Genomic DNA, 22,776 nt, shown 5'->3' on the forward strand with positions numbered 1-22,776 from the left:
ACACTGTACTCAGTACAGGTACAGTATCTCAGGGTTCATACACTTTTCAACATCAAAATTCCATACTTTTTCCAGACTTCCATTTGTTTTTCCCAGACTTGTGTTTTAGTTAGTTTCTACTAGTTTTTTATAGTTATCAACATAGACGGGCAGCCACAGAGCATTATAGCTTTTTGATCCAGAGCAGAAGTTGCTCCTGGTTTTCTAAAACTATTTGTCAGAATCTGGAGGTGCATATCTAGCAAAAGAGAAGTAAGATATGATCTAAGAAATCTCCAGTATTTGAGAACTACGTTGCATTACTTACAAAAAGAATATACAAAGTTGTATACTGCAAGTATAAATGTGCCAAAGTAGTACAGTATAATGGTACCAATAGTATACTAAAACCAGACAATTTTGGCACAAGTAGACTTGCAGTATGTTACTTTTTTGTAAGGGATAATATTGGATTCTGATCCAAACTTCTTTATACCCTCTGTTAAATGCTGATGAAAATGAAATAACAAATGTGCACGCATTATATATTAAAATGTGCAAGTGTTGTGTATAACCATATTAATCAAATACTAAGTACAGTACACCCTAGCTATAACAACCCTGTTTGGGTCCAAAGCCCTTTGTCCGCTAAAAGGACAATCCAAAACTAACAATGTAAGCTGCTGGAGTAAGTTAAGGAAATCACCTTGGATAAAGGCATTCGCTAAATGTATTAATATTGTTAGTACTGTTTTAATCTTTAGATTTCTTTATTATTACAGTATTTGTCACTACTAGCACTAGTAATACTAATAATAGCAGTGAGATTGTGAATAAAAGTAGAATTACAAGTACAGTACCTATTTGTGGCTGCATCCAGTATTCTGACTATATCCTATTCATTGAAGAACACAGTACAATCTCCCAATCAATCAGTGTTGCGTTGCCGTGCCGGTTGCATAGAGCTGTCGAGCCAACATCAGCAGCAGTTTGTTTTGTTTTTGTGGTAACTTGAGAAGGAAGCAAGGGGTGAATCTTTCAAGTATTTTATTAGAACAAACAACTCTCAACTACGTTGGTAGTCACCGTTTATCAGCGCCATTTTCCTAATCTACCCCAGTCTATGCTGATGAGGTATTATATTGTTTTGTTTTTAAATAAGTATTTAATTGTATAATGAAAGCCATATAGCAAGGATGTAGTACACTGGGCTGACGGTTTGGACCCGAGGCTGTTGGTGCTGTAAGTTACAAGCAAGCACCATACAGTTCAAATAAAATTACCGGTACATTTTAGAAAAGCGATGTCAGCATGCTACGTGCTAAATCTAAGTCAGTGATTATAACTGCTAAGTCAGTGATAATAACTATCGTATTCGATTTTTTTTTTTTTCCCTGGGTTGGGAAATAACATAAATGATTTAATGAAGGTAACAACAAAATAACAAAATGTGAATCTTGGTAAGCAGTGTACTGTAGTTTTTTATTACAGTCTGTAACTGTTTAAAAAAAAAAAAAAAAAAAAAATCCTTCAATATAAAAGTATATATTTTGGCTAGCGTAGTGCCCATTTTAACTTTTGTTTCCATAGAGCAGACACAGTCATGTGACACATACCAGTAGTGCGCTGACGAGATAGATAGGCAGTCCTCGCGGGATTTGGTTACAAGCAATGTTTACGTGCACGTCACCTTGGAAATCACTCAAGCATTACCAATGAAAAACATTGATCCTTCGAAACGTGTTTTGCTGGGATGATCTGTGAGCGGAATCTTGATTTGAGAAAATGCTGTTTGATTAAAGCACAGAACGTTATCTTGTTATAGAGTAAAGACACGTTGTCCGACAGATTTTTTTGGTTGTCCCAGAACGTCGGGGTAGCGATTTGGCGAGCCCTGGTACCGCATGTTACACTAGATACACTAGTTTCAAGAAAATAAATGGTTAATGGCCGCATTTGGCCCTACAGCTTTGTGAACATACCTTGTTATTGTATTGACCTATAAACAATATCTACCAGCATTTTACTCAAAGTAGGAACTTGCTGCTCACCATTTGAGTTCTGTATTAAAGAGTAGGTTGGATTATGATGGTAGATAAAGGCATATTAAAATAACTAGTTACATTTTATATACCGGCTTCTGCAGAGTCTTTGCCCAGGGGGCGTAAAGTTGTCATTAAGGAAAAGGTGTGTGTGGTGGGGGGAGGGTTGACTCATGCAGGAGCGAAATTATAAGCATTATTACAGTGAATATTTTAAACATTAGGTAGATGGATTGCATTTACAGTTAGGCATGCTTAAAATTCAAAGGTAGAGCACAGCAGTGACGATAAAGAATCAAGAAGTGCAGTTAACATATTTAAAGTTGAGTATGTTCTCTGTTTTGTAATTTCACAAAACCAATAAACTTTAAAGCTGTAGTCTCCAGTGCAAAACCACATCATGAAAAACCACACAAGTTAAAAATGCAAAACTAAAAGTTACTACATTTAAAAAATATATAAACACATGATCTCTGCAAGTAACAAATTCTAGTGACCAGTGTGAAAACTCAACACGAAATAATAAATTAACTTCCAAAGTAGTACTATAGCATTCAAATGTTCAATATAAAAAATGGTGCCTGAGTTAGTGTTTTAATATAAATTTAAAAAAATACGGATTGTAGCATAATGGGAAAGCGTAATCAATCAGACTGCAGAGTCTGTATCATCTGCTCCAAAACTGCAGAACTCCACGTCTTCGTCATCAGAACTGAAGACAACCCTAACCCTGAATCGTTCAGTGCACATAGCAACTACTTCTAGGCAGTTCTTTCTATTCACGTGAGCCGAGATATTTCATATGCATTATTTTTGCATTGATTGTTAAAAACCGGAAATAGTGTGTGTGTGTGTGTGTGTGTGTGTGTGTGTGTGTAAACAACTTGCTGCTAAACCAAAAGCGCAGTGAGCTAGAGACTTCAACTTTTCTGGGAAATCTCAAGGGTTCTTTGTTGTCTGTTCCTTGCTTAGCATGGCTACTGGTACTCTATCAGCATAGGCTGAAGAAAGGCAGTGAACTATAGACACATCAAGACCCTTGAGGGCAGACTAATCAAAGCCGGAGCCATCCTACTTTTACATTTCTAAATATACAGTGAGGTCTATTCAATTGATCTTTGTTTGTGAAGAAGTCATTTTTTTTAATGTATTTTCTGAGCAACTCTCTGGGTAAAACATTGTGGGCTGGAGGCAGGGTAAAAACCTCAAGCTCCCCCGTGTGTACTGCATCTTGACTGCTTGTGTTGTTTACAGGACGCTCACACTTAGAAGGGTGCATATTGATTTTTGTTTAACAACTGCACGTGTTTCCACATCTCTCTCTCTCGGATCTGATTGAACTCTGTGTGGTAACAAGATATATTTTTGAACTCTCTCTCTCTTGGGCTCCCGTGTTTCCGAACCCCTCATTGGGTTTACAACATGAAGCCAATTAAAGCTCGCTCTAAATGTGTGATAACCCCCCCTACAGAGATTGTCCCAGCATGAGATTGTCCCGCCAAAGAAAATTGCCATGCACTAATTTTGTAGTGAACCACAAGTTCTTCATTTGTGGTCTCAGCTTTCCAGTTGTTCATGTAAAGCAGGTCCCTTCTGATGTGCCTTTTGATAGTTCCACTGAACTAGCAATGTTACAAGGTGTGTTTGCAGGTCTAGTTCGTTATGGCTTTTTATCTGAAAGCGTCAGTGTGATTGCACACAGAACATTGTATAGAGATGAAAATTGCAAACATATTTTAGTGGACTCTTCATGCTTCTTAAAGCACATTACAAGATTGTGCATACTTTCTTTCTCCATGCTGTGTGCAAAGACTGTAGATTCATGCTCAGTGACACCAGCATCGACCTGCAGAACAAAGAAAAAAAAATTACCTTAAATTATACTCTGCATGCTATCCTTGCATTTTAAGTACATCTCTCCCTCTGAGTCATGTTAGGATTGAGTTAAAATGTCCAAGTAATACTCTTTCAAAACTAAGGACAAGTATGTGACACAAAGTCAGAATGTAGGACTAATCAAAGCATCTCTTTGATAAGTTAATATCAGAGTTCATTAGCACTTCAGAGATCAACAACAAAGTGCTAGATTCTAACTGCAGAGCACACAGGGGTATCAAGTAGGAAATTCAAATAGTGTATAAATTTAAGTTACAGGGTTTAGTGTGTCTGGTAATTGTAAGCTGCTGAAAAGCACATACACTACTGTAGATTCAACCGGACCTTGGCTACACACCTATCGAGCTGTGTGACATAGTACCAGGAGTCAACGGAGGAGCTGGGGCCATAAGTTATGTAGGAATAACTACTTTATCTGTGCATACAAGTCAGGTTTGTGAAAGCAGGAACTGGAAGAAATGCTTTTAGTGAGTTGATGAAAACCTTGTAAAGACTTCTTGCAACAGTCAGTTGTCTTTGGGGGTCAGGTTATAGTAAGCATGCCAAAGGATCGCAGGAAGGTCTGGCCAAGCTAAGACCATTGAATATATTTACAAACAGTGTATGATTAAGAAGGGGATGCAGTCAACATAAGTATGTATGTTAGCGCAATATTAAGAGTTTAAAATGTGCTGTATGAGGTTTAAAATTCTTAACTATTAATTATGAGAATCATACTCTACAGCAGTAATAAATTATGCAGTGACCATGTTATGTCAACTCTCAGAAGGTGACTAAATAAAGCTGTTCCCTGATTCATTTATATGAAACCATAAATATAAGTACTTGAATTTTATAAAAACACTGGAGACAAAGTGCCTGTGGAGATGCTTGTTTCTGTTTGTCCCTAGTGGCATCCAATTTTGATATAGATATACATCTGGACCTCCTAGGCAGCGATTTTTTGACACAACAGAAAATTATTTACAAAACATACTACAAAAGAAAGATGCTCCTAACATCAAAATGATGATTAAAACGTCACTGTCACTGTTTTCTGACTTTCTGAAATTCAAACAAACTCGACAATGTAAACAAATATGATGGGCAAATATAAACTGGATTATGCAGCACTCTGCAAACCAGACGGAGACAGAGAAAAACTTTGCTAGCTATACAGTATGAACTTCAAAATCATTTTCTGTTTATTTATTTATTTACTTATGCTGTATCAGCTGTATTTAAACAAAATATATAAAGTCATATTTACTATCCAACTTTGACTCAGTTATTTCCTAGACTAATTTTAATATATTAAATATGTACTGCAGACTCAGCACTTGAAGTGTTTTCTTTTAAGAAGGCAATAGGGAGCTATTATTCTGGTGCAAAATGCAATTTGAAAGATTGAGCAGGTTGCAGCTGCACTTAACTCAAACTGAGAAATCTGTCACCCAGAGATTTAACCTTTTGAAAAGGTAAAAAAATGAATCATATTCTTTTTTAGAGAAAAAAAATGTGTAATTTTTCAAGGACAAAAAATGCTATTTAATTGTATTTTGACAAAAAACAATTACAACAAAATTCAAGTAATAAAAGCAGTTCTTATAACAGTTTATCACGGTAATTATGCAGCATCATTTTACTGTGTTATTTCTCATGCTTGTAATATGGAATCATCATTTATACTGTCTTTGATTGATGAAAGCGCGTACAATACATTTGGCATGTCGGAGCAGTGTGTGAACTGCACTTGAGGGTTAGTAATTACCGTAAGGTAAATAAATGTGCTTCAGAACTGGAATTTGAACTTGAGTTATGGGAAATTAATAGCAGTTGACCTTTTTACAAGACAATTTTTGTTATTTTTAGAAGTGGTTCAAAGAATTCATGTTGACTGCATCTCCATTTGAGACCTACAACTATAGTCATTGCATTTGACAATATGATAATGAATGTGTTACGGACACACGGATAACTGCCAACTGCATCACCCAATGGAATGAGTGCTGTACGAGGTACAGTTGGACTTATCATTGGATCGTTCTGTAAATGATACAAATGGTTACTACAATGCTACTACATTTGCTCCTGTGCTGAAGTTACCAATATAAATATTGTACTGAGTAAAATAAAAATGTCCCCTTCTTTGTGAATGCAACAGGTTGCCTGTCTTTCTATTCTCCCTTATCTTGTTGGCGCATTGACTCTGTCTGAGAAATTCCAGTGCTTTTTAGCCCTGTCACCACAGTACTCCATAAAGTAGTAGTAGTAGTCTATCAGCAGCAGCAGCAGTATGATGTACCAATCTTTCTTTGTGCAACAAACCCCAAACCAGAAAAATCTGCTTACCTACCTACCCAACATTAAAAACCTGTGTCAGATCACAACAAACCAACGGTTTTCCGTCAATCCTAATAAAGTGTACGCTAAACTCCAACAGTCTGTGAAAATCAGTGGAACTAAAATAGAAATTTGTTTTGAGGATTACTGATAGTGTTCCTGGTTATGCTGTGATAATAATGGCATTGAATCCTGCTGTTTTATAGATGTCATGGGTAAAGAAGCAGTGTCGTAAAGACCCTGAGGAAGACTTAAAGTCAAAACATTTCTTTTTATTTATTCTTATGTAAATGTTACAATTATATAAAAAAAAAAAAATACAAGATACAGCTGGGATGATGACTCAACTCATTAAAGTGATATGGCTTAAGTTTATGCTTGAAGTTTAGCTCTTGTAAAAATAATGTGGTGAGTAAATCTGTCATGCAGGATTGTGGGTACATGAGCTGATGAAGTACCAACCAAATTAGACCAGCAAGCCAAAACAAGGAATGAAGTAACCACTCGTGTATCACAGCCCCAGGCTCATCACACAGCAGGTGTCCCTTCATCCTGGGCTTTTACAGTGGTTTTCTCATTTACGTTTAAAAAACAAAAAAGTTAAGATAGTTGTGCTCAGAGCATAGCATTAAGAACTACAGTAAGAACATTAGTGAAAAGTTGTGATAGAGTATAAAGTCAGTTGTTATAGCACTCGGTCACTGGAGTGTGTAAAGATATGCAGCAATCATTAATATATTTGACTTTATGCCTGGCGAAATCAATTACATTTAAGGAACACATTCTTAAAAAGAATACTGTGATTTATTTGTGTCATTATGATAGTGTGTTTTTTATGGATTTACTAAAGTTTCATGTGCATGCATCTACATCTTTATTATTTGGGGTTTCATTTTGTTCAAATCTTCATTCATGAAATGTTTTTTTTAAAGCTCTGTGAATAGGGCTCAGTAAGTTTTGCATGGAATGCTCTTCATTTGACCATGGATTGTCTGAAATGAGGCTTGCCTTTAAGCAATCTGAAAAATGCAACAAGACCAAAACTTTTCAAGGTCAGCTGAACAATATCATCTGCCATTGCCAGTAATTACACTCTTAATAGTTTTTAGTTAACAGTTTATTGAGTTTGTGATGAAGCATTATAAATACAGCTTTATAATTGCACTAGATTCTTCTCCAAACTTTACAAAAAATGTATAATACCACTGCATAGTTAGGGTCTTACAGTACATCAGCTACACTATATCCTTAGCAGACAAATGTTATCCTTTGTTCTATTTGTGTGCTGTAACCCTGATTCGTTCAGCTGGTGTTTCCTTGGGGGGAAATCTCAGGGTTACCCCTTGTGTTCTACTTTGGAGCATCTGGCACCACAGTGGGTGAAACATGTAAAAACTATATAATAACTATGGACCTGATCTGGGTTGGGAGCATTCTGGGAAGGCGGCATTGACCTTTGCTCTCTCTCAGGCTAGGGGAGGACAATCCACTAGGGCTTATCAATCTGCAGTACTTTATAAGTTCAAATGAAGCTGTTGGCTCGCTACTGTGTAGAATGATACCGTGTCTCTGCTGTGAATTCTTCCTTATTACCCAGAGACAGTGGGCTATATTTAGCAAAGGATGACGGTTTATTAGTAGCTGTTCTGGGGAGTGTAATATTGTATTCCAATTGATGTTCAACTTTAAATGCTCAACAAAAATAATCATTCTGTTGTGTCCAAAGCTCTTATCCGTAGTGTTGTGTCTTACATTTGAACTGTTCCACACTTATAATCTGATAGATCTTCCTAATGAAGACTTCAGTCATATGAGTGCTAACTACATTGCTTTATGTTCCACTGCAGATTGTAGCTTTACGGGAGCAGAATGCACACATTCAGAGGAAAGTTGCATCAGGGGACGGAACTGAAGCCGAGCTTCTTGAAGGAACTGAAGCCAGTCAGAAGGTCCATGGAAAGGTATGGCCTAATCCTACAGCACCTCATTCATTTTAGATTCTTCTCATCATCATTTCCTTAAAGATTGGTATCGTTATGAAATATCAGATATTTTTACTAATGTCAGATGGCCGCAAGAAAGTCGTGTTGGAGGCTTCTAACATTTTTACCTCTGGGTCGGTGACCCTTCACGATGACTCAGCCAGTACCACAGCATGGTATTTCTGTGCTTTTTGGAGCTGCTATTTTTGGATGGGAGATTTAATCAAAGTCTTCTCTAGGCAGATTTTAGAAATGTCAGATCACTTTTTCGTATTAAGTGTTAACTCCCTAGTCAAATGCAATCTCAAGTTCTGCCATTGTAAAAATATTTTGTCTAATTCTTAATGAAAAAGATCACACTAGATAGGTCATCTATGAAATAGATGCAAATAAATAAACATATCAGACCAACTTTGTAATCGAAAGCTACCAAAACTTAAAATCCAGAAAAATGTTCTCATCAAAATTAATTATTTTATTTTTACATGCTCAATGTGAAACTTGTTGCTGGTGCTCAGCAACAATCCTGTCAAGACTCGGAGGTAGCTTCACCAAGCACACAGGCATGTCATCTCACATCAAAGCTATCCGTCGTTTGACAGTGTCATTTCACATTGGTATTTTTGCCAGTTCCTTGGCCGTCTGCTCTCCAAACATTTCCTTTACAATTTCAATGGCACACGGCATTATCAACTCCTCAGCAATCGTAGGCGATTTTTTTTTTTTTTTTGCTTTACCAATTTTCTGTGCCACTATGTATGATGACACTACAAGCTTTTTATCCGCAGTAGTTGTGGATTTCATTATGGCTCTTTAGCACCAAGCAGTTCTTTAGCCTTTCGCTCAAAAAATCTCTGTTGCTTGTGTTTATATATTCGTTTGGAGGGTTTCAAACATTCATTGAACAGTACTTGTGCACAAATTACACACTGCCGTGAAATTCAAGTAGCTGTCTTCGTATTTCCTTAATATTTGTTACTCACAACACCACCTCCTCGATATTCTTCAGTCCTTACGGTTGAACTTGTTGAAGGAAGTTCTGTGTCAGCATTCTGTGGGTTTTGTTGTTTTGATGCTGAGGGTCAAATTAACAGTGTATCCATATCAGATATTTATTGTGTGTGTTTCCAATGATTTTTCCTCTGCTTTGTGATCTGTCATGCTCCCCCTGAAATAGCTGTATTATACCATACAAAACCCGAGAATGAGTTAATTTCTACCGATGCTTATGACATAAGAACATAAGAAAGTTTACAAACGAGAGGAGGCCATTCGGCCCATCTTGCTCATTTGGTTGTTAGTAGCTTATCACAGAATCTCATCAAGCAGCTTCTTGAAGGATCCCAGGGTGTCAGCTTCAACAACATTACTGGGGAGTTGATTGCAGACCCTCGCTATTCACTGTGTATAAAAGTGCCTCCTATTTTCTGTTCTGAATGCCCCTTTGTCTAATCTCCATTTGTGACCCATGGTCCTTGGTTCTTTTTTCAGGTCGAAAAAGTCCCTTGGATTGACATTGTCAATACCTTTTAGAATTCTGAATGCTTGAATTAGGTCGCCACATTGTCTTCTTTGTTCAAGACTGAATAGATTCAATTCTTTTAGCCTGTCTGCATATGACATGCCTTTTAAACCCGGAATAATTCTTCTTTTGCACTCTTTCTAGAGCAGCAATATCCTTTTTGTAGTGAGGTGACCAGAACTGAACACAATGCTGAAGCTAGTAGGTTTCAGTGTGTCACAAGCATGCAGGGAAAATAACACATTCTCTGGTTTATTTTTGGAGGACCCCTCGAAACCTGAAGGCCCCCTGGGGGGCCACAGACCCCCGGTTGAGAACCCCTAATCTACAGTATAGAACAGGTTTGCACAAAGGATATACATCATCAAAGCTGCTCTCCCAAAATGTATTAAATTTTGGAAATAAGGTCATGGTGTCATACTTTTTCATGATACTGACACGAGTGTTATTTAAATCCATTGATGTATCAATATTTACAGTTGTGTGCAAATGTATTAGAACACCCAATTGCTTCTGTAGACTCCATGCTTGACAGAAGTACCAACTGTACAAATGAGTTTGTAGATACAACTTCAAATTATACCAGAGATTGAGAAAGTACACAGACACAATGTCAAAAGATACCAAGCTGTTATTGATGACAATACTAAATATTAGTGTTACGGACACTTTCAGACCTAGCTGTGTTTTTAGTTTTGAATGAATTTCATGTAAGATGTAAAGTGTAGCTAATTTCTATAATAAATGGATATATTTTTGTGTGCAAAGCTCAATAAATTACACACTACTGTATAATCCTTGCAGTTTAACAGAGTGGCTCTTTGTTTCCTCCTTGTGTAGCGCCTGTCGAACGGCTCCATCGACTCTATTGACGAGGCCAGCCAGGTGGTAGAGCTGCAGGAGCTCCTGGAGAAGCAGAACTATGAGCTGGTGCAGATGAAGGAGCGCATGTCCTCCCTGTCTTCACGAGTCTCAGAAGTGGAGCTGGAGCTGGAGACTGCCAGGAAGGACCTGCTCAAGTCCGAGGAGATGAGCAACAAATACCAGAGGGACAACCGAGAGGTGAAACATCAACAGATACTCATGCTGTGTCTGTTAGAGTGTCAGATGATACTTTGATTATGTATTTAATGCGTATCTTCTCACATTTTTGTCTGTCTGATAATCTGCCAGTAAAGATGACTAATGTGATAGTGTTCCCCATACTCGCCCTAACGCCAGGTATAACTCATCCTAGATAAGTCTTCAGTGAATACTCTTGGGCACGCTGGATGCTCATGAGTTGGCTAAGTGAATTCTCCTTCAAATATAGACTCTACAGGGACCACTATTAGTCACTCTGTACCTAACTTTGTTCTTAAAAGTAAGCGGGCGTTGCTTTGTCAGTATTCATGCTACACAGTCCAAGTGCGCTGAGTGAGTTTGGAACACTGAAATCAAAGCTTCATGCAGTGAGGTCCAATTGTTTTAAAGCTTTTTAACTTCAACTCACCGTTTCCATAAGCACAGTGGGAAGTATCACTGAAGTCTTTAAGATGCTTTCCCCATTATAACTCTGCAAGTCTTAGAGTGTTTCTTTGTTGGGAGGGTACCTGAAAAGCCATTTTTTATCCCAACAATATGTGCTGTTGTCTTTGTGCAGGCGCTGTGCCAGAAGGAGGACATGGAGGAGAGGATTACCACGCTGGAGAGGCGGTACCTCAGTGCCCAGAGAGAGTCCACCTCGGTGCACGACATGAATGACAAGTTAGAGAATGAGCTGGCAAACAAGGAGGCCTTTCTGCGCCAGGTCCAGTGTCCACCCAGTGATAGACGAGAAGAAAACAAGCTTGTTTAACAATACGACTATACAGCTATGACCAAAAGTTTTGAATCACCTAGAATTTCAGACATAATTAAAACAAAAAAATTATGTATATATTAGCATCATTTATATATTATATTTAATGTCCTGTAATCAACTACAAAAGGCTATCTCAAAAGTCTACCAGAAGCCATAATAGTAGTACAATATTTCATGTTAGATTTTGAAATGTCACATTTTTCAATTTCGTTAAGTATATGAAAAACTACGAAGCGGTATGTATTTCAGTATGTTAACGTAACATTATTTAGCAGGTTTCATTCGAACATGAGTTAATTCTATAGGTTAATGGGAAGCTTTTGGCCATAGTTTCAGATAGAAATATTCAGTTTAACAGCACATAAACACTTATAAGACATTTTTTTTGGTGTGGCTACTAAGGTCTTAAAAAAATATAATGTACTGTATTGCCTTGATTTACAATTTCTATTGAGCAATTGAACATTTAATGTTTTGTCAAATAGAAACATATCTGGCATTAAAACACAGACCAGCCCTCTCCACCAGGTTGGTTAACACACATTAAGAGTTTTCTTTTTTTAAACATTTTCAATAAGAAGTCTGCTTAGTAAATGGTATGGTCATTTAACTTTTTTGAAACTGTGATACATGTAAATGACAAGGGATTCAGTATTTCCTCTAAAGGGGTCACTGAACTCAGGGAATCCAGGGATTTCAATGTCTGAAGACCATTGTGGGAAGAGGAATGATCTATAGGAATGTACAGTACCTTTGCAGGGGTTTTCAACCCTAATAAAGATGGAAAGGTGAACTAAACAGAACTACATATTGGGGGCCATTGAAAACGATACCAAAGCTAATTAAGTAGGATACATTTAGAACAAATAATGAGAAGAAAATGAATGTAAGCTTGCTTTGTATAAGTTGCATTTGAAATTTTAATCACGGAGAAGCATTGATCCAGGTTGAATTAGTATGTAAAGAATCCAGTCAGTAAGGTCAGGTGTAGGTCATGGCATTTGTCTAAGAGTTATTCTACAGTAGTAGTCTCATTACAAATCTACACTTATAGCTTATTTTAAGAGTTGCATTTTCTTAAGATAATTTACACTAATAATTTAAATAAGAAAGCAGTTTCTGGGTCTCAACAGGTGAAGTTAATCATTGTGTGTGACCTTAGGCAACCCTTTATTCTTTTGATTCTCTTGGTAAATTGAATGAAAACAGGATCTCACTGGAAATTTCAGATCAAGGGCAATAAAAGCAGGAAAAAGTCTTGTAGATTTTTCTACTGGAACATTTTGTATTATAACCCACTAGTGGTGGTGATGGCTGACTTTATAGACTACCAAGTGTCAGTCCACTAACATACTAAGAGTAAAGGAGAGAGTGAGGGAGGGATCAGAAGCTCTTCAGTTGTGGCAACCCAATGTTCTGGCTTGAAAGTCAAGATTCTTATAAGCCTTTACATATGCTGCTCCAAGATCAAGCTTTAGGTTTACATTCCATGTAATTCCCTAATCGCCAAAAGATTGTATTCAGACTCTGTCATCCTTGCTGAAAGATCTCTATGTTCCTAAGATGTAAAAGAGTGGGCTGTAAAAATGGATTGCTATAAGTGTTAAATTGTATGCCCTGTGTTGCATCTCTGAATTGAGATATATAGTTCTATTCAGTCAGGATTTACAAATAGGGGAGACAATGCTCCAAACTTAAATCGCTTCAAACAGTTTTCTAATACATAAAAAAGTGTCTTCTAATAGCTCAGGTAACTTTAAACAAGCATGCTTTTTGAGGCATATATATATATATAGGACAGTACAGACATACAGTACAGTATGTCATTCTAAATATTAAAATGCTGCAGTCTGAGGTGGTTCAGTATACTCTGGTGAGGTTGTTGTTGTTGTTATGATTTATTTGGCAGACGCCTTCTTTCAAGGCGACTTTCAGGTGTTACAGGGCAGTGCATGGTTACAATGCAAGGAGAAGTAGAACTGCATATTTAAATACAATATAGTTTCCAATAAGTGCAACTAATATTACTAAAATACAGTACGAGATAGGATACAAGAAGTTGGGATTATAATAAGTTATATCTACAATTACATATTAGTAGTGAAAGGATAGTGCATTATCTGAGGGTCCAGTAAGGTGGTGGTAAGGCTAGGCAAGCCCAGTGCATAGTAGGATGGGTATATCAAGAGATCTACATGTGCAATCTAAACAGCTGGGTCTTGAGGAGGCAGCGGGAGGACGGAGCAGTTCTTTTGCAGAATGAAATCACCCCAGAGCTCCAACTTTCCTGACCAGATTTCTTTGTGCTCCATTGTAGATGGAGGAAAAGAACAGGCAGTTGCAGGAGCGCCTGGAGCTGGCTGAGCAGAAGCTGCAGCAGACCATGAGGAAGGCAGAGACACTGCCTGAAGTGGAGGCTGAACTGGCTCAGAGGATAGCAGCTCTCACAAAGGTGATGCCCTTAGAGACTGCGCTGCTGCCAATCCCATTTCAACCCAATTCAACAATACAGGGTGAAGTCACAGGTCACAATCCGTAGCCAATCCATGTCAGTACAGGAAATGAGGATCATTGTTCAGCTATTGGCACATTTTGATTAACTTATTACACCATTGGTTGTGGACATTTTGGAAAGATCTCTGATCTTTCACCAATCGTTGTTTCAAGTTGACCTCAAAACAGAAGCTGATGAATTTGAGGGAAAAGCATTTATGCATTGAGGGGATTTAAAATAGCTGCATTAAAACTGTGCTTAACAACCAATGATGTTTAACATTAAAGAAAAAATGCAAAACTTTTAGTAGAGGCTTGGTGGTCCAGTGGTTAAAGGAAAAAGGGATTGATGCCAGGAGGTTCCCGGTTCACCCACACTCCTTGTGCTCTGTCCTTCGGAGGAGACGTGAAACCGAGGTCCTATTGTAAGCGACTCTGCAGTAGCAGTTGTTGATGCATAGTTCACCTCCTAGTCTGTGTATATAAGAACATAAGAAAGTTTACAAACGAGAGGAGGCCATTCGGCCCATCTTGCTCATTTGGTTGTTAGTAGCTTATTGATCCCAGAATCTCATCAAGCAGCTTTTTGAAGGATCCCAGGGTGTCAGCTTCAACAGCATTACTGGGGAGTTGATTCCAGACCCTTACAATTCTCTGTGTAAAAAAGTGCCTCCTATTTTCTGTTCTGAATGCTCCTTTGTCTAATCTCCATTTGTGACCCCTGGTCCTTGTTTCTTTTTTCAGGCTGAAAAAGTCCCTTGGGTCAACACTGTCAATACCTTTTAGAATTTTGAATGCTTGAATTAGGTCGCCACGTAGTCTTCTTTGTTCAAGACTGAACAGATTCAATTCTTTTAGCCTGTCTGCATATGACATGCCTTTTAAGCCCGGAATAATTCTGGTCGCTCTTCTTTGCACTCTTACTAGAGCAGCAATATCTTTTTTATAGTGAGGTGACCAGAACTGCACACAATATTCAAGATGAGGTCTTACCAGTGCATTGTACAGTTTTAACATTACTTCCCTTGATTTAAATTCAACACTGCCCAACAAGGGTTCCTGCTTGCTTTCTTCAGGCATTCCTTTCTTCGCTTTTCTCAGTAAATATCTCAAGCCCTCAAACCTGATGTATTCTTGTGGCTTTTTTAATGGCCTTCTCTGCAGGCATATTCAAGTGTACTTATTCCCTATTTTCTCCCAATTTTCTTATTTTGGATAATGCCCCTTGAACAATAAAATATCTGATTGCCAAGGGCTATATTATTACCAAATGTGCTTTATATATGCTTGTGATTCTTGTTCTATAAATTGACATCTTTTGTCTTCATACTGTTGTTTTATATTTTCACTTTACTTTTGCAATCTTGTATTTCAAGGTATTTTATGGTGGCTATAAAAGTAATGTTCACTTAAATGGATGGAAACAAAATACAAATCATTTGTGTAATGCTTTTCCCTTTTGCATCTGTAAACAAGACTTATTTCTAATGCAAAGCCTTTTTTTTTTTTTTTTGTTTCTACCAGCAGGTTCTTAGGAAGAAAGGATTATTTTGCTATTGTCTGCAGTTTAACTAAACAGGCTACTGAAATTTTAGGGGGTGGCGTGATGTTCAAAAGCTAGACCATTTAGTATTGGGTCTGCAGTTTTGAATTTCTTAAATTTTAAATTCCATATTGTGGTAAATTAATGTTCGATTTGCCCACAATTAGTGATGTTTGAAATTGGCAAACGTGTATTACTAACCCATTGTCATTGTTCCCTTCTGCAGATGTCACGGGCAACATGTGTATGGTGGAGGTACACCTACACCAGTATGCCATCTTTAGGGTTTTGCATATCTAGAGAATAGATATCTAGGGATATGTGTGCTACTTGTTAAATCTATGAAATTCATAATCTCCACAAATAACAATTCTTTCGAACATCATCAAGCACATCAAATTTCACATATTTGACACAGGGCATTAAAGAGACAGTCAATGAAGACTTTCATTTGTGTTTGAAAATGTTTATCCCACGCCCACGCCTCCATGTATCAAAGTGTTCTTGCCGGTTGTCAAAGTTTTGTTTAATGTATGTTCATTCTATACTGTATTTATGAAGCCTTGCGCTTTTATTTATTTTTTGCTTCAGCAAGCAACATGTTTACTGGCTAGGCTTTACTAACCGTGAACTTCCTTCCATACCTCTTGAATTTGCCTCTGCACGTCATTCACAACCTTCACATTTAACAAATACTCTGCTGAATTTGTTCAGCAGTTTTTAATCTTTTTCTTTTTAAACATTCTGTACTGTTTTATTTGGTGTCCTGTCTGTGTGTGTGTGTGTGTCTTAAGTTCTGATTCTTCAATTTGTCCCTTTCCTTTTCCTTGACCGGTTAGTATGATCCAAGCTCTTCTACCTCAGCTGATGAGTATCAGTATGTTATGGAAGCTAGACTCCAAGAAATGAACTCCATACTTAGGAAGGTAGTCCTACTGGACTTTACTTTCTATTGCTAATTAGAATCCATCAGACTTTTCTGTTGTAGCCAATCATTGTGTGGTTTAGTGCTTTTAAAGAGCTTTTTTACCAAAGACAGCAGGTTTGTGGTTCACATCGTGCAGAAGCTGCATGTTACATCTGGCTGACTTTCATTGCTCATAGAAATATTAACGACCATATTTTGCTAATGCTTGGTCATTAGCAGGCCTCTTAAGCTGACACATTTCAAGCAATGCTGTTCAGCTGCCTGTTTTGAATATGGTTTTTTTCTTAATATTCTTTTACTTTTTTTTTTTTTTTAAACTTGAGTTTGCGGATAGTAGTAGCTTGGCTTCTTTGTCTTGTTCTAATACCTGTATGAGAGTTGACGTTGCTGTAAAAAATCACTGACTTCCCCTGTGTGTTACAGGCTGAGGAGAGGCACGGCAGCATTGAGGAGCGGATGAGGCACTTGGAAGGGCAGCTTGAGGAGAAGAACCAGGAGCTTCAAAGAGTGAGTCACACTTCTACATGTGCAAGAGAGCCTTCAATGCTTTTTCACGTCGCCTCAGTTTTATAAATTTGTTTTATCCTCCCTACAGTTACATTTTTATTTGTATCATGAGAACACCTCCTCAAATTTTAGATGAACAAATCTTATCAGAATCCATATCATAGTGACCTGACTACATGCATTCTGGGTTACATAGTGGAGGCTTGCTTGATCATGGGACCAATTGGTTAGTTAGTCTACATAATGTGAGTTTAGGTGGTAACTTAACTCGACTGAACTATTCAATACCTTATCTTAAAAAACAGTTGCTGAACCAATACGTGGGCATTTGTTATAGGTTTGTACTGTTCTGCATGCTGTGAGTATAGGTCTTTTATTCTGTCTAATACTGATTAATATCTTCTAGATAATGGGGCTTTTTTATACACTTGAGAATTGTTAAGGCTTTTGTATGACTCAGGCCCGGCAACGAGAGAAAATGAATGAGGAGCACAATAAGAGGCTGTCAGACACTGTGGACCGGCTCCTGACAGAGTCAAACGAGCGCCTTCAGCTCCACCTCAAAGAAAGAATGGCTGCATTAGAAGACAAGGTATTGAAGCAACTTCGGCATTCAGCTTTTGAATGGTTAATTCTAAAGCTGTGTGGCTGCATGTACAGTGATTGGCGTTTCTACATTATTAATTCTTACTGGTAATTTCAGTAAGAGGTACATTTATATTGACTTGCATTACTAGTGAAGTCTGAATTATATTGCATATTCAAAACTTTGATCACTCAGTTGTAAATTCAGAGGGAAAAATATAAGTTGGATAGTGTAAAATTGGTCCCTTGTGGTGATAGATTTTGTTTTTTGGAATGCCTATGTGTCTGAACGGGGTAGACCCGGTAGAAAAGTAGTTTCAAATCTTTCTCTCGTCTACAGAATGTTTTAATACAGGACTCTGAAAACTTCAGGAAACAGCTTGAGGATTCACTCCATGATAAGGTAAGCCACTACATGTACATCTTAAACCAAAGGAACCAACGTAGCATTGTGTCTTCCCTTAGGCATGATACTTGTACCCTATGTGTGTTTTCCTCCCCAGCTTGAATTTTGACTGTATAATAAGGACAGTGATATTCTAATTGATGGATGTGTTTGTGTTTAGAGTAGACTTCTGTAACAGGACTGGGAATACAGTTACCACAGAAAGTATAAGAGCCTCTCTGAGGTTCAGTCAGAGACAGTAATGTAGTGACAATAAATATTACCTTTTTTTAAGGACCATCTTGCAGGGGAAATAGAAAAGCTGAGATCTGAACTTGAGCAGTTTAAGATGAGAACAGGATCCTTAAGTGAGACAACATTTTCCAGGTAAGTAGCAGGGATGTAAATATAATTACATCTTGGCTTAAATGTGAGTTATATTTTAAATTTAGATGATAGTTTATTTGTCTCTTCATGATACATTCTACAGTAACTTGTTTATAGAATCAATGCCCAGATCCTTATTTCACACGTCACTTGTTTTAAACAAATTCTTGAGGTCCTTAGAACCTTGTGACGGCCTAGTTTTATAAATAGGTTTTGGCAAGCAATTAGTCACACTAATGAGTTATGTCTTGGGATTCATTCTGTTGAATTTGATTTGAAACTTTGCGTGAAAAATTAGGTACAAGAATCTTGCAGGGTCTTCTTTGTATCCATTTGCATGGGATACGTACTTCAGCTCCCAATCCTAGATATTACACAGCACTTTGTAAACGTAATTATTTACTGCATTGAACATAGATTTACATTACATTATAGTACATTTCCATAATGTATTTAATCAAGTAGGAAAATACCCAGCAGTCAAATGCAAGACCAGCTGTGTGACTGTGTTCTTTCTAACCGCACTCACCCCAGCCATCATCTCTAAATCACTGGCCCTTCAGCTTTCCAACCGCACTCACCCCAGCCAACATCTCTCTAAATCACTGGAATTCAGCTTTCCAACTGCACTCACCACAGCTAACATCTCTCTAAATCACTAGCCTTCAAGCTCACAGTCTTATCATGAGTCTGACGCTACTCCAACATTTGACGCCAGAGCTGATATGATGGATGCTCTTAGGCAAAGTGCTTCAGGGTTAAATGCAACCACAGTCCTCCACAACCATGCTGTATTCCCCCCTCTCATCCCAACAGCCTGTACAGAACTGAACTGGTTCAACAAAGACAAAACAATTCTTTGAGCAACAGCGGTCCTCTAAGATGTCCTGAGAAAGCTTCACATTTACTATATCTGAAGTATGGTCCCAGCTTTTGAGTCAGGAAACGGTATAGTGGCTAAACAAGGGCCTTGGCCACCGTGACTACTTACTAAGGGGAAAAAACCACAACCAAGCTGTGACAGTGGTGTTTATGCTACTGTACTTCAGTAACATTTTAAAGTATGTCTGAGCTATTTTGAATAAACACGTAACCACCTAGTAATATAGACTGATACCAAGTAATTTACTCATCAAAAATTGTTTTGTCAACTAACTTCTGTTTTACAGTACTGGTAGTATATTAAAAAAAAAAGATCTATCATTGTCATATTAATGTGAAACAATATAAGCTCTTTACTCCTGTTATCAACCTCAGTCTACTGGGGTTACCACTCCTTTTTGATTTATTGGTATTCTTCAGAACATGATTATAGAATTTGTTTGGTCTGTTGTTTCCCAGCAAGCAAAGAAAACCCCTAACATCAATATTAAACTCCAGTCCTGCCTCATGTTGACACAGGCTTTAATTTATTGTCACTAGCCTCAAACACTTGCTATGTAGTGACGTCTGTGAATTTAAGAAGTTATTGTGAAATGCAGCATTCCATTCACCCCGGGTTTATGTGTGGATGTATTTACAAATTGCTTATAAATATAGTTATTCTTTCGGAATCACAAGCAGGAAGATGTTTTACATTTGCCATTTTCTATTTAGTATGCTTTTGCACATAATACTCTAATCTTAAGAAGGGATAACTCGCATATATCAAAAGTGCCCAAGTGCTGCATTGAATTGGAAGAGTGCTTCAAACTTTATTTTTCCTTTTTGTACCAACATGAGGTACTTTCCTGCACAATCCCACTAACTGTTTTCCCTTTAATAAAATAGCTTAATTTGAGGCTGTTGTGTAGAAAGCATTTCAATGTCTCCTGGTTAGTGGAAAGAAGTAATTCAGGAGATTCAGCCACTGCTTGTGTGTGTGATCAGTCTCCAGTCTGTATCAGTTGCACAGGTAGCGTCTGCATAATGTATGCAAGTATTTTCTTCATGGAAAATCATATGAAAACAACAGACTGGCTTGGTCTCAGTTCACACTCTGCCCCCTATAACCTAACCACTACATACCTTTTCCTTTCACTTTCCCACATGTAAATAATAGATATAAAAAGCAGCTGTAAAGATACATTTACCATGTGAATAGTACAAATGTGTGCCTCACTTTTAATCTTTAAACCATTTTTATTGTTTTTACAACATCCTAAATTATGGCGAAGGTCATTTTGCTACAAAAGTCTCTTCTCGGTTATCTCATTTTCTTTTTATGTTTGGTAAATGTCATTTGTTGCTGAGGTACTTTAGATACTTTGCATGGGCATTTGTTATGATTACATAGTGTAGTTTTGAAATATACTGTCATTTTTTAATAGTTTGAAATATGCCCTGCGTCTTATCTCAGGACTCATCTGGACACGTCAGGGGAGCTGAGATACTCAATGGGTTCCCTTGCTGACAGCCAGTCCGATCACTACAGGTCTGCCAAAGTAATAAGGAGGCCTAGGAGGGGCCGTATGGGTGTGCGGATAGACGACCAGAAGGTGAGTCCTTGTGTCTCCCTGTCTAACAAAAAATTGATTTGGCAGAATCAATAATCTTCACAATACAGCCTGTGAGAAGCTCCTCGGTATTGCATGTGCAGATCAATGATGTCATCTTCAGCTTCACTGTTCTCTAATTATTCCTTTACACACCTGTAAGGGGGGGGGGGGGGGGGGGTCTATTGTTGCATCCTCTGGAATTCGTCCACCTGCAGAACAGAGTAGCTGAGCACATTCTCTTCTAGTGTGATGCTGTGTGATGCTGCAATTGAAGTATATGGATACAGACCATTCGGAGAAACTACACTTATTCAACCACTAGGTAGAGCTGGTGAAATCCCATTGGAATTAAAGAATATAAAAGCAGTTCGAAACAGAAAGTGATTTCACCCTTCTCATCAGCATTCCCTTAACTTGAACGTGAAGTCACCTTTTCTTCAAAGTAAGGTATTGCCGAATACTATTTTTCATTCCTAATCGTACCCTGCATGTGTCTCTTGGTATTTAACGTGCCCGTTGTCTATGTATCTGGCTTGCAACAATAAGGAGAATGGATGGCTAGAGTGTTTATTACACTGTTTATAAAACCACTTGGACTTAATAAGATTCTGTAGTGCATTGTCATCACTTTAACTTAGTTTCATTAAATGCAGCAGCAAGCATAAACATGAACATTAAGTTGAAAGGATCGCTGATTCTAATGTTAATTTTCCCTAGATTAAAAGACATTAAGATACAGCAGGGACCAATAAAGCTTGCACGAATGCATAAGTCATCCGAATATGACGGGTCTGTAATCAATGCATATAAGTGCTCTGAAATGCATGAATTCATAATAACACTAACCTTTTATTGTCAGTCCAACATGCACTCAGAGTATTTATTAATTTATTTATTTGTTTATTTGCTTAGTTTCAAATTACATAAGTAAACATCTGCTTATAAGCCTGTCCAGAGGCCACCTGATTTTAGGTACTGAAATTGCTTCTGCAACAATACTGTTGTTAATCACTAACCCAGGACACACAGGTTAAAATATAATGTGTGTGTTTAAACACTTTGATACAGTACTTTAATACAGTATTTTCGAAATTATTCATTCTTTAAAGATGACACTGTTGCTGGCTGACACAGGTTCCCCTCTCGGCTCTGTAAGCTGACCTGCCTCTCAATCCTTGATCTTTCTCAAGCAGGGACAGATAATTGTGCTGCATTAGATGGTGATTAAGCCAGAGCCAGGTTCAAACCCTGTGCTCCAGACATACAAGGCTATTGAGCTAGTCTGCTTCGCCATTTAGCCCTCTCAATTTTATTTACTAAATCTATACTAGGCCAAGTCACTTGGGGACCATGAGTGGGGTCAGCCTCAGCAGATCAGTGTCCTTGGGAGCCGCCCCTATGAAAGCGACACTGAAATGTCCGACATCGACGACGATGACAGAGAAACCATCTTTAGCTCCATGGACCTCCTCTCTCCTGGTGGACACTCTGATGCCCAGACGCTTGCCATGATGCTTCAAGAACAGCTTGATGCAATCAACAGAGAGATCCGGTAACTGACACAAACATTTCAGAGTAGAAAGCATAGATGAGTTCAACAGAACTGTGCATTTCCGGTACCTTGTGTGCGTTACTGTTGAACAACTGTGTGGTTGAACATGACTATCCAAACTGGTTTGATATGGTCTAAATCAGGGCTGTCTCTTGAGCCAATGGATGGCTCAAAAACCCTCCATTGCCGCTGTCTCGTACCTGTTCAGCTAATTGTAACTGATGCCTCCAGCTTCAGTGGGAATCAGATTAAATAAATCAGACACAAAGTAATGTATTAACAGCGCTGCCGTTATTCAGGGCGCGTTGCTTCAAAGGTTTGCCGCGCCTTGTG

General features: G+C 38.0%; 1 protein-coding gene across 9 annotated transcripts in view; it reads left to right on the forward strand.

Moving 5' to 3' along the window:
* The window catches only part of LOC121320028 (liprin-alpha-2-like), a 178,838-nt gene that overhangs the window by 130,450 nt on the left and 25,612 nt on the right, over positions 1–22,776 (forward strand). For 8 of the 9 annotated variants that reach the window (XR_005950784.1, XR_005950785.1, XM_041258143.1 and 5 more), the window contains 10 exons: positions 8,087–8,200; positions 10,584–10,805; positions 11,386–11,532; positions 13,904–14,038; positions 16,974–17,057; positions 17,518–17,649; positions 17,983–18,045; positions 18,323–18,414; positions 20,753–20,891; positions 22,223–22,443. Coding sequence is in view for 7 of the 9 variants with exons in the window: in XM_041258143.1 (XP_041114077.1) it covers positions 8,087–8,200; positions 10,584–10,805; positions 11,386–11,532; positions 13,904–14,038; positions 16,974–17,057; positions 17,518–17,649; positions 17,983–18,045; positions 18,323–18,414; positions 20,753–20,891; positions 22,223–22,443 (1,349 nt within the window). In the remaining 2 variants the exon portion in view is untranslated. Of the gene's footprint in view, positions 1–8,086; positions 8,201–10,583; positions 10,806–11,385; positions 11,533–13,903; positions 14,039–16,461; positions 16,549–16,973; positions 17,058–17,517; positions 17,650–17,982; positions 18,046–18,322; positions 18,415–20,752; positions 20,892–22,222; positions 22,444–22,776 lie in introns of all 9 variants that reach the window. The other variant, XM_041258146.1, reaches the window with a different exon arrangement.

This window comes from Polyodon spathula, chromosome 8, assembly GCF_017654505.1.
Source record: "Polyodon spathula isolate WHYD16114869_AA chromosome 8, ASM1765450v1, whole genome shotgun sequence".
Classification (NCBI taxonomy): Eukaryota; Metazoa; Chordata; class Actinopteri; order Acipenseriformes; family Polyodontidae; genus Polyodon; species Polyodon spathula.